The sequence below is a fragment of the Gekko japonicus genome, unplaced genomic scaffold, assembly GCF_001447785.1.
Source record: "Gekko japonicus isolate JY-2015 unplaced genomic scaffold, Gekko_japonicus_V1.1 scaffold476, whole genome shotgun sequence".
NCBI lineage: Eukaryota > Metazoa > Chordata > Lepidosauria > Squamata > Gekkonidae > Gekko > Gekko japonicus.
The window spans coordinates 770586-782206 of NW_015175984.1; the positions used below are offsets into that span (position 1 = coordinate 770586).

At 46.4% G+C, this 11621-nt stretch overlaps 1 protein-coding gene across 1 annotated transcript in view; it reads left to right on the forward strand.

The window, feature by feature from the left end:
* MED13 (mediator complex subunit 13) overlaps positions 1–3597 on the forward strand; it is a 146913-nt gene extending 143316 nt beyond the window's left edge. Inside the window, exons 29-30 of the mRNA XM_015426287.1 lie at positions 1015–1115; positions 2856–3597. Coding sequence (XP_015281773.1) covers positions 1015–1115; positions 2856–2988 — 234 coding nt within the window. The 3' untranslated portion in view covers positions 2989–3597. The remainder of the gene's footprint in view (positions 1–1014; positions 1116–2855) is intronic.
* The last annotated feature ends 8024 nt before the right edge of the window (positions 3598–11621 follow it).

Below are 11621 nucleotides of genomic sequence, written 5' to 3' on the forward strand. Positions count from 1 at the left end.
CCAAGCCTTTGCCACCACGGCCAGCAGCAATGGCAGAAAGCCTCTGAGTGGATCTGCCACAGTTCGCAGTAGTAAGTGCGCATGTGCAGGGGACTCTTTTAGTTTTTTTGGGGTTTAAATATCCCCCCTATAGTTTTTGTATAGATTTCAGATTTTTGTGCACACATGGGGATTGCCACAAGTGTGCAGGAAAATCTCTTTGCCCCCTAGGTGCCCCCGATGTGCGGATTTAGATATCCGTATGCAGGGGGCGCCTTGGCTATTAGCATATAGACAAGAAAGGGGACCCACAAAACCCGCAAGGGGGGGAAGGCGGGGGAGCTCCACGCAGAGCAGGCGGAGGAGGAAGCAGCAGCAGCAGGTAAGCTTCCCCCCCATCCCACCGATTCCCCCCCTCCTCCGCCACCCCCTCCACCACCACCCCCGGCTCCGAAGCCCCCCCCCGGCTCCGAAGCGAGGCCCAATTTTTGTGCACACCTGGGGACTGCCCCAAGTGTGCAGGAAAATCTCCCTGCCCCCCAGGTGCCCCCGATGTGCGGATTTAGATATCCACACGCAGGGGGCGCCTTTCACTATTAGTATATAGATACTCCATGCATAATTTCATCTACAGTCTCCCCTTAGTTTTCTTTTTTCTAGACTGGATAAGTCCTATACTCTTCAGCATGTTTTCATAGGAAAGGTGCTCCAACCCCCTAATCACCTACAAATGCTAGTTCTCCCTCCCTCTCCCCAGCAGGGTCAGATGCTTGGGGACCACAGCCCATTTCAGCATGATCAGCTTTGACTCTGGATGGAAGGGTATCAGTGCTTCCATCCTGCGAGGGCTTGCTCCTTTACGGTCATGTTCAGCCTCTTTATGTACACTCCACGTGGTCTGGTGACTTTGGCTCCACAGCTGTACATCATGGTGTCCCTGCTGAGCATTTTTAACCAGTGGTGGGGGAGGCAGGGAAGAGATTCATGGTGGTTTTCTAGCAGATACTTTCTTATGCCTGCCGACTTCTTTTACAGGCTTCTTTGCACCTCCATGTGCCTTCAGTGCAATCGGACGAGCTACTTCACAGTAAACACTCCCACCCTCTTGACTCGAATCAAACTTCCGACGTCCTCAGGTAGATGTTCTCATTTGTTTCCGCTCTCTAGCATTCAGATGCCATGGCAGGCTGCACTTGAACTCCTAGCCACGCACAGATGCAGTCTGTTGCTGAGCTTGCTCACCTTCCCTGCTCCGCTGACCTTTTCCTTCTCCTCATGTATGGAGGCGGACTGAACACTCCTTTATTTAAAATATAATTTATAAGCCCACCTTTCTCCCGAGCTCCTTGGCAGGGGGGGGCTCTTCCAGGTTAGATCAAGCCACAGCTCTTCGTGACGCCCGAATGCTAATTCTTCTGTGAGCTGGAGTTCGCATGACTATGAACTGGGACTGAACTGAAGTTTAGAATCACGGCTAGTGCTGTGAAAAAGAGCTGCTATAGGCTGGAGCTCCTGCATGTGGATGTCGTGGTGAATTTGAGGTTAATCAGGCCTGGAAGTTACCTGCACGCGAAGGGAGGTAGGAGGAGCAGAGTAATGTGCACGGACACGGTGACACACCTGGAGTTGCATTGTAGCATGCTGTGGTGTCTGGATGCAGCCTTGGTCTCTGGAATTAGGGCTGCCAAGTCTCGTTGAATTGCGGCGGCGGATCGTCATTCTTCACAGGAGCTCTGCCGCGGGGGACGGCAACAGGCGTTGCACCGCCGTCGCCTGGCGACGGCGGGGCAACGCCTGTTGCCGTCCCCCGCGGCAGAGCTCCTGTGAAGAATGACGATCCCCCGCCACGATTCAACGAGACTTGGCAGCCCTATCTGGAATGCAAGATTAACTTGTTACCCTAAGCTCTTGTCACTAGACATTTTAGTTCAACTTGTCTGCAGCTGCATTCAGAAGTCATGAAGAACCAGGGTTAGATCAAACCCTGATTGATTGTGACCTCTGAATGCAGACAGTCCAACAACCCTGGGTTGGCCAGTTGGTATCAAACTGGTATTTTCAAAGTAGGTTTTGCAGCTGGATTGCTAGCCACATTTGGTAGTAACTGTGGCTTGCTGAGAAATCACAACCTGCACCTCGTCGTTCAAAGACTTGAACTTAAATCAAACCGAATTTTCAGCCACTAATTGATAATCGCCATACAATCTCTGTGGCAATACCTTGGCCCCATGGATTTCTAACACAGTAGGTAACAAACAGCCTCTCCTTGTTCTGAAGGTAGGCCAGTTCTGAAGAGAGCCAGTTTGGTGTAGTGGTTAAGCGCGCGGACTCTAATCTGGGAGCACCGGGTTTGATTCCCCACTCCTCCACTTGCACCTGCTGATGTGACCTTGGGTCAGTCACAAGCTCTGGCACAGCTGTCCTTGAAAAAGAGCAGTTTCTGTCAGAGTTCTCTCAGCCCCACCCCCCTCACAGGGTGTCTGTTGTGGGGAGGGGGAGGGAAAGGAGTTTGTAAGCCGCTCTGAGACTCCGAGTGAAGGGCGGGGTATAAATCCAATCTCTTCTTCTTCTTCTTCTTCTTAATTAATAAATAAATTTTGTTCTGTGGAAGGGTATGGTAGGGGTAGGATCCACCCCTTACAGTAAGGAAGGAGAGCCCAGGGTTATTACGGATGAAGGAGCGAGGGGGTGGAGCAGAGGGGTCAGCAGGCTGGGCCAGCAGAGGCAGAAGATGGGACTTGTGACCCCCCCCCCCCCCCCGGGGGGGGGGGGCGCTTACCTCATCGGATTCTGACAAGAACTCCTGCATGACGTCGCTCAGCTCTTTGTGTATGACTTCCTTGACCGATTTCTGGGGTTTTCTTTTGGCCTCCCAGGTTTGTGTTGGAACAGTACAATGCACTCTCCTGGCTAACCTGTGATCCCGCAACCCAGGACCGGCGGTCGTGTCTCCCAGTTCACTTTGTGGTGCTGAATCAGTTATATAACTTTATCATGAACATGCTATGATCTTTATCCGAACTGGGCAACGAGACACACAGAAGAAAAAAGGGAAAGGAAGATTTTGCCGCAGGACTAATTCGCTTCTTCTCCACTACAAGGCATTTTCGTGACGGAGGGATCATTCTCGTTTCTCCAACAGCAGCAACAACATTGTGTTTGACTTGTGGGGGGGGGGAGGGGGAATATAACCCCTGACATTCAGTTTTACTTCCCCCTTCCCCCCTTTTCATTAATATATTGCCTATACCGGACTGATCATAGAGTGACAGATTGCTCGGTCACAATGTATTATATCTTTTTTTTCCGTAGCAAAAAGTAACCATCTCTTTCCCCCCTCTTCCCCCCCCCCCACCCATCACAAATTTGTGAAGAGTATATGAGCCATAGGCCCCCCAGCCATGTTTAATGAATATTTTAAAAAAAAAGAAATAAGCATGGAGACAAAAATAAAAGACAACAAATGAGGGAGGGGGAAAAATGATTTTGTCAAATCGCTTTTGGAACACTGCAGCGCTGCGTTCTTGTATTGGATTATAGTACCTAGTATTCAAAAAAAAAATGCCTGCATCTCTTATTTATTGTAAGTTTTTAAATGTATAAATTGTCTTATATTTCTTAACCTCTTTTATAAAAAACAAAAATTTTCCTAGAAGGTTTATACCGCCTTCTCGCTTTAAAGCAATTGGTCTAAAATATATATGTAATTGTCTTAATGGAAAGTTGCGGTAGGTTGCTTTTAGAGTATTATTTTTTTGTAAGGGGATTGGGGAGGGCGGGGGCAGTAAAAATTTGTATTTGGTCTTGGATGTACAGTTTAATGGTGGAATATAGGAGGGTGGGTGGGAAGGGGATATAAATGTCCATACCATTGTGTGTGGGAGATTTACAGCTAAGCTGTAGTTGCAGATTATACGTGTACAGTAATGAAGCTCACTGTGTTTATATAAAATTGAAGAAAAAACAAAAAGGTACTGGGTCGTACAGCAATTTTGTATCACACCTTTGCAGAGTTAACATAATGGCAATATATTAAAAAAAGTGATATGGTAGGTGGTTTAACTTGTAGTGAGAATTTTAAAAGATGATTTGTTTTAATTTTTGTATTGTTGGTGGGGGGCCTGAGACTCGTCTCCCCCTCCCTCACCTCTCCCCTCCCTTTCTTTCTCAAGGGAGGGGGTGACACTTTGCTTTGAGGACCTCCACTCTACTCCACTCTTGGTGTGTGCAGCTGAGAGAGAATTGGTGGGAGGCCCCATAAAATGGCTACATTTTTTTTGCCCCCCTCCTTACAAGTCCCCTCTCCCCATGTGATCTTAAGTGTTTTTGTGTTAAGACCCGATGGAATATTCTGGGCTGTGTGAATGACGAATTGCAGCAACTTTGCAGGACCCCACCCCTTCGACATGGATTCTTCTTTTCAGGTTGAAACCTTAGTCCAACTGTAGCCACCTTGCCAAGGACAGGAAGCCGAAAATCCAAGCAGTAGCAACAAGGAAAAGCCAGTCCGTCTAGACTTCTCAACACCTCTCTGCATGTGTGTGTGTCTGTATGAAATGAAATACAATGTAAATAGGTAATTCTGGTGTTCAGGCATGATTCCACTAAACAAGAGAGCATCTGTCTCTCTGCTCTCCCCCTCCCACCTCTTGGTTTGGCCCTGTTAGGATGGAAGTACATCAGTATATGAACTCCCTTCGCGTAAAGAAAGAGTGACAGCGTGGCAAGATGCTGGGGAAGAGAGCTGGCAGTGGAAAGGAACCACTCGCCCAGGCGTTTTCCCTGCCCTGCTCTTCCCCTCTTAACCTCAGGGTGTGTGTTTGTTTGTTTTGGGGGGGGGGGGTTGCTGCCGCCTCTGCAGTTGCAGTGCTGAAACAATCAGTATGCAGAATGAAAAAAACAAAGAAAAACACTGTAATGTCTTATTGCAAATACAAATAAATTTACCAGTTCTGATGTGAACAAAATTTATAAAGGATCACAATTTGCTTAAGGCATTCACAAAGTCCATCAAATGAAGAGATACAGTTCCTATTGTTGATTTTACAAGAGAAGTAATTTTTTCATAGAAAGCTTGCAGTTGTGTAATGCGACAACGGACACAGCAGGATCTTGGAAGACCGTTTCAAATTAGACATCCTTCCTCAAGGCTGCCTTATAGTGAGCCAATGCTCTTGTCAGTATTTCACGTGCAGAAAGCTGTTCATCTGTTTTGTAGGCATACAGGCGAGCTCCTTTTAATAAGGCAATCTCGAGGAAGGATTTCTAATTTGAAATGGTCTTCCAAGATCCGGATGCATCCATTGTCGCATTACACAGCTGCATGCTTTCGATGAATAATTTATTTCTGCTGTAAAATCAACAATAGGAACTGTATTTTGATTTCTTCGTTTGATGGACTTTGTGAATGCCTTAAACAAATTGTGATCCCTTATAAGTTTTATTCACATTGGAACTGGTAAATTTATTTGTACTTGCAGTAAGGTATTACAGTGTTTTTGTTTTTTCCTTCTGCAGTTGCAATGGCAGTGCAGTTTTGGATCCTGCACTTTCTGTCCTGGGGCTGTTTACATCTACAGCTTAATGGGCCTGTTACAGGACTGGGTGACACATAGCATGCAAGCATCCTGCCACATGTCCCCAGCGTGGGAGCAATTGTGGAAGCAGTGGCCACCTGTGCAGGAAAAGGCAACCACAGAAGAGCTCCACCTCCTCTCCCCTCCCCCGCCCCACATTAGCATGTTGCAGGAACTCAGCCTTTGAGATTTGTTCAGTGAGGTTTTTCCAGCAGGCCGAGGTAGCCTTGGAGACAGCCAAGGTCACAAACGATTCAGCAATGCCCCCTTCAGTCTCTTTTCCCACTTACTGTGCTGCTACACAGACAGCAGTTAAATAACTGAATCTCATTTAGCATCCCTGCTTGCTGGGGGTTTGCCCCCAAGTATTCACAGTGCACTTTGCAGATCCCCATTGTCTACAGCGTCACAAACTTGCAAGTGTTCTCATTGCCTGGATTTCAGCAGCTTTCTGCAATCATGTTAAGTACAGAGTATTTACCCTAAAAGTATCATTTTTCCTGTCAGGAAACATAACTTTGAATTGTCACAGTTGGGTGCATAGGAGATAGGTAGCCTACGGATGAAGCTCTGCTCTTCTTCAAAGAGAAAAAGGCCAATAGGCTGCTTTTTTTGATATCGTTACTCAAACGTGCAGGGCCTGCCATTTTAATGTGCTAACACCACGACTGGCGGAATGGAAATAAAAAGCTGTAACTTGACAGAATATCTTCCTGCATTGGGTGAGAGGTTGTTTTTTTTTTAGATAGAACATTTTATCTGCAATCTAAAAAGTAATGGTGGGTTTTAAATAAGCTCAGTGTAGCCCAACTGCATTGACATTTTTCAGTTTCTGAGGGAGTTGTTGCGTTACTGCTTGCTTGTGTGTGGGTGCACGTGCTGGCCTCCAAGGGGCTGTGTGTTTGTCATATTCACATTCAGGAAGGGGTTTCAACTCATAACGTATTGAGAGATAGCATTTCTTCTCAATAGACAACTGTGTTCTGTCTTGCACCTGTTTTGAAGCTCTTGCTTCCCGTGTTCCGTGATGCCCCCCTATGGTTTTCGTTCAGTCTGGACTCAAAACTGTCAGGGTAGGCGTGGGGTTATCTGAGAGAACGTCAGGAACCCATTTGAAAGTCTTGGATGATGGAGTGTGATGCATTGTTTAGGGTCCCCTTTGGCACACAGGAGCGTGCCAAAGCCCCTTCCTCCATGATGATCCCGACTCTGTCTCTGAAGTATTTCAGAGTTGGGTGTCTTTCCATCCAGGGTTGGTCTCTTTTGCAAGATCAGAGAGCTGCCTTGCCTCAGTTCTAGTCTGCTGTTGAGAGGTGCAGCAGCCTTGGTCCACCCACTAATGTGGCCGAAGGACAGCATTTGTTTCATTTTACATTTCAAGATGAAACACGGAGAAAACTGGATGTTTCTGTCAAAGTTTTAAACGTGGGTCTCTTTCCTCCCCGAACTGGCATTTCATGGTCGAGTGTTACACAGTGAAGCTGGGGAGGTGAAGAAAACCATCCAGGCCTTGCTTCTTGCGTTACCCCTGTTGACTTTCTTAATTTATGTGTAGTGCTGAGTAAGAGTTTGTGCGGCTCTTGTGTACTTCGCAGCGGTTGCCAGTCGAGCGGTGAAGGTGGACACGGAATCTTCGACAGCCCCACTTGGCTGCTTTGTGTGAATCGTTAAGCTGGGCGAGGTGTCACTGGTTTCCAAGGTCGCAAGCTCCCCAAACGTGGTTTCTGAAATTTCTCATTTTATATGTCTGTCAAAATGATGCAATTAACGTACTGTTTACTTCCTGTTTATCTGCTTTTGGTAGCTTTTACTTAAATTTCATGCATCACTGTGGAAAGTTCTGCTGGTATGTTTAACAAACCCTCTGTTGCAATATCAAAATATGTTTTGCTGTTTGAAAAGATGCAAACTTTAATTCCACTTGGAATGCACTGTGAAGCTTTCTGTGAGCCATGCCTTTAGGCACAGCATGATCTGTTAAAATCGATCCGTGTACGTTGAAGAGGCCAAGGCTTTGGGCTGGGTTGGCCTCTCTCAGTTTCTTAACCGGGTGAAATTTGGCATTGGCTGTCCTGACACAATTTGCTGAGATAAGAAAATCATTGTCTGGGAGAGTGATTTCAATCCGAAATGATGTAAGGACCCTGAATTAATACTTTATGTAGAAAATATCTTGGGTTGGATCTTACCGGTTTCATTGGCACAAGAGAAGGAGAGCCAGTCTTACCCACGTCGTATTCTCTCTACAGCCTGTACCATGTGACTTTTTGCCCATGATCCCAGGTTTAGTCTGTGGGGGAAGGTGTCAAAAGCAGCCTTTCTTCCACTTGTGCCACCAGCAAAGCTGGTAGGATCCAACCCTTTATTTGCATCTGTTTCTGTTAGAATAACAATTTAGAGTGTAACTGAATTTGGGGCAAGCGTAAACCACAAGGCCTCACTTTCAGGAAAGTATAGCTATACCGTTGGGGTTGTTTTTATGGCCCTCAAATGAACTGGATTGGAGAACCTTGGGAAAAGCTTGCTGGGGTTTCAAAGCAAAATTGTGGTGTCATTACTGGACATGTCAAGTTCATCGATGTTCTTGTGACAAAAAGGAAAACACAGCTGGGTCACTTTAAGGGGTGCTGGAGTTGTTGAGTTTGTATTCAGCGGTGACACGTAATGGTCCAAGTCTCTCTTTATTTAACATTGTGATTTAAAAACAAAACAAAACAAGGAACAAAAACACTATTGCTGCGGAATGCCATAAACACTGAGTTGTACAAATTGTGATGGAGGAAATGGGGGGGGGAAAGGTTTATACTTTTTAAAAAAAATTCAAATGGAATAAATTATTCATGAAGCCTTCCTTTGTTCGTGCCGCCTTCATTTTTCCGTTGTCTCGATGGGCTCGGCCAGCAATGCCTTTTCTTGTTTATGCATCTCTAGAGGCACTTTGTCTTATTCATTACTTATTAAGAACATTTATATGCCACCTTTCCACCCAAATAAGGTCCCCAAGGTGAACACAGATGAAGCTGCCTTATGCTGGATCAGACATATTGGTCCATCAAGGTCAACTGTGTCTACTCAGACTTTTAGTGGCTCTCCAGGGTCTTAGGTAGAGGTCTTTCGTATCACCTCCTCCATGGAGAAACCAGGGATGGAAGCTGGGACCTTCTGCATGAGCCACAGACCCTCCCTGGATTCAAATTCAAAGGTGGCGAAAGCCTAACAGTTTTATTCCAGCATAAACCATTCTGGATTTTAGAGATCACAAGTGGAATAAAATCTAGTTCTTTAAAAAAGGTAAAGGTGTCCCTTGTTTGAAATCTAGTCAAATCCGACTCTAGTTTCTCCGTTTTCAAGCCGAAGAGCCAGCACTGTCCGAAGACGTTTCCGTGGTCATGTGGCCAGCATGACTCAACACCAAAGTGCGTGGAATACTGTTACCTTCCCACCGAAGCGGTACTTATTTATCTACTTGCAATTTCTTGCTTTCGAACTGCTAGGTTGGCAGGAGCTGGGGCCAGAGACGGGAGCTCACTCTGTCACGCGGCCCTAGGGGCTCAAACTGCCGAACTACAGACCTTCTGATCTGCAGCTCAGCGTCTTAATCTTGGGGGGGGGGCAATATATGGCAGTTGTTTATTTGAGTTGCTGCAGACTCCCACAGCTGCCCTTTTGGAATGAGTTCACTCCCTGTTTGGGGGTCAGAACCGGAGCAGTTCACTGAGCTTTTGGTGAGCTGTGTTTGGCTTTGTGGATTGCAACTGGTGTGGGCTTGAGATGGATAGGCATCCTACCTAGCGACAGCATGCCGTAGGGAGTTCAAAAACAGGATGGGAGGGTGCATGGCAATTCCAAGCAAGTTAAAAATGTTCTTGCTTGGAACAGAGTGCAGATTTCATGTCAATCTGTGCTTTCAGGTTTTCTTTATTTCCAATTTTCAAGCCCTTGCTATGCAGAGAAGTGCATGCCTGAAGGTGTGTGCGGATGCCTGTCACAATCACAGAAGAATACTTAGCATTTCTATACCCCTTTCAATATATTATAATAGTTCTTACAATAGAAAAAGAAGAAGAGGAGATTGGATTTATACCCTACCCTTCACTACCCGAAGGAGTCTCAGAGCGGCTTACAATCTCCTTTCCCCTCCCCACAACAGACACCCTCTCAGAGAACAGCTCTGAGAGAACTATAACTGGCCCAAGGTCATACCAGCAGCTGCATGTGGAGGAGTGGGCAATCAAACCCGGTTCTCCCAGATTAGAGTCTGCGCTCCTAACCACTACATCAAACTGGCTCTATTAGTCTTGTTCTGTTAAAGTATGCCAGCATAATTCCCAGATTGCATATAGGGGCCAAGGTTGACAGCAGCTTGCCGAAAACTACTTAGTTTGTAGCAGGAGTGGGATTCAAACCCATGCTTTATTTGCATCCTTGTCAACTTCTAGGAGGCTTAACTAAATGAAGGACAGCACTGCAATCTCCTCTGTCTCCTGTAACTAACAATCAGTGAATAAAACGTGCCAGCGTACACTAAATTCAGCTTTTTGCAGAGTGGGATAAAGTGACGTAGATACATATGTGGACTCCCCGGGTGTGCAGAAAAATAGACATTTCTGCTGGCTGCTTCATGATGTTCTCCCCACCAATGTAACGCTGCCAGAGAAGCCAGACCTCTTACATTTAATTTGACACCCATGTAAAGATGATGATTGCACACTCCCTCAGATCTAGGTTTACATTTTGCCCTGTCTGTAGGCCAGTTTACGCAATTACAGTTTTCAGAGAGTGCCAAGGAAAAGGAAATGTGGCTTTCCCTGGGTGCTGTGCAAACCATGCTACAGTGACCACGGCCTCCAGCCACCCCATAGCACAGTTGATGGGGGCAATGAAGACTTAGCCTGGAGACGGATCTCTGCTGATTTTCTCAAGGAAATGAGATTCCCTTCCAGGAAGCTAAGAAGCTCTTCTTGTAAACTCTGGGCAATAGCCATTAAAGTTCAGTTGACTCTGAGGCTACACTCTTCCAAGAAAATGTATCTAGGATTGCTTGGTTTGTTATTTCAGGGATGCAGAGTCAGTGGGGTTGCTATCACAGGCCTGTTTGCAAAATGGAAAGGGGCTAGAGCAATGACAGTTGGGTTCCTTTGTCCCCAACAGGTGCGCGAGAGGAAATTTGATGTACTTTTATGTTGCAAATCTGTACAACAGTCCCGTAAGGTAGGTGAAATGACCTCATGCTATAGATGAGAGAGCAGTACTTAGACCCATCTCTTTCCAAGGCACCTTGTAACTTTTGCTTTGCACTCGTGGGGTTTGCTGACAAAGGCGGGGAATAGCCATGAGTTTGTGGCTATTGTGAGCAGCAAGTTCGAAAGAAGGAAGCCCTCTGTCTCCAGTGGTGTTTGCAGAAGATGAAATGTCTGCTTGTCTTGCCGGAGGTAGAGGATCTCCACCTTCTGCCATTCTTTGTAAGTGACTTTGCCATACCCTCCCGCATCTCACAGGATATCCAACCTATCTCCTCCCAATTTTTACATTACTATAGGGGAGGGACTGTGTCTCAGTGGTAGAGCATCTGCTTGGCCTGCAGAAGGTACCAGATTTGATCCACGGCATCTCCAGCTAAAACGAGCAGGCAGCATGTCATATGAAAGACCTCTGCCTGAGACCCCAGAGAGCTGCTGCCAGTCTCAGTAGACAATACTGACCTCGATGGACTGATTCAGTACAAGGCAGCTTCATGTGGGGCTGAATTCTCTACACTGGACCTGCTGCACTTGCGAGGTATGCCACAGGTGGGCTTTTGCTGCTAAAAGGTTTACTTTTTGAAGTTTATAACAGGTCACCAATCACTTGGATACACCACAGTTCCTGCAGTCCTGATGCAGCAAGTGGTGGTGGCTAAAAGCATAGACAGCTTCCAGAGAGGATTGGATAAACATGGAGGTTCACAGGTGGCTGTTGGCCACAAGGTGTAGATGGAAAACTATTTGGCAGTGCTGCTCTGTATTCTTGGTGCTCGCAGGGCAACAGTTGGGAGGGCTTCTGGAGTTCTGGCTCCACTGGTGGACC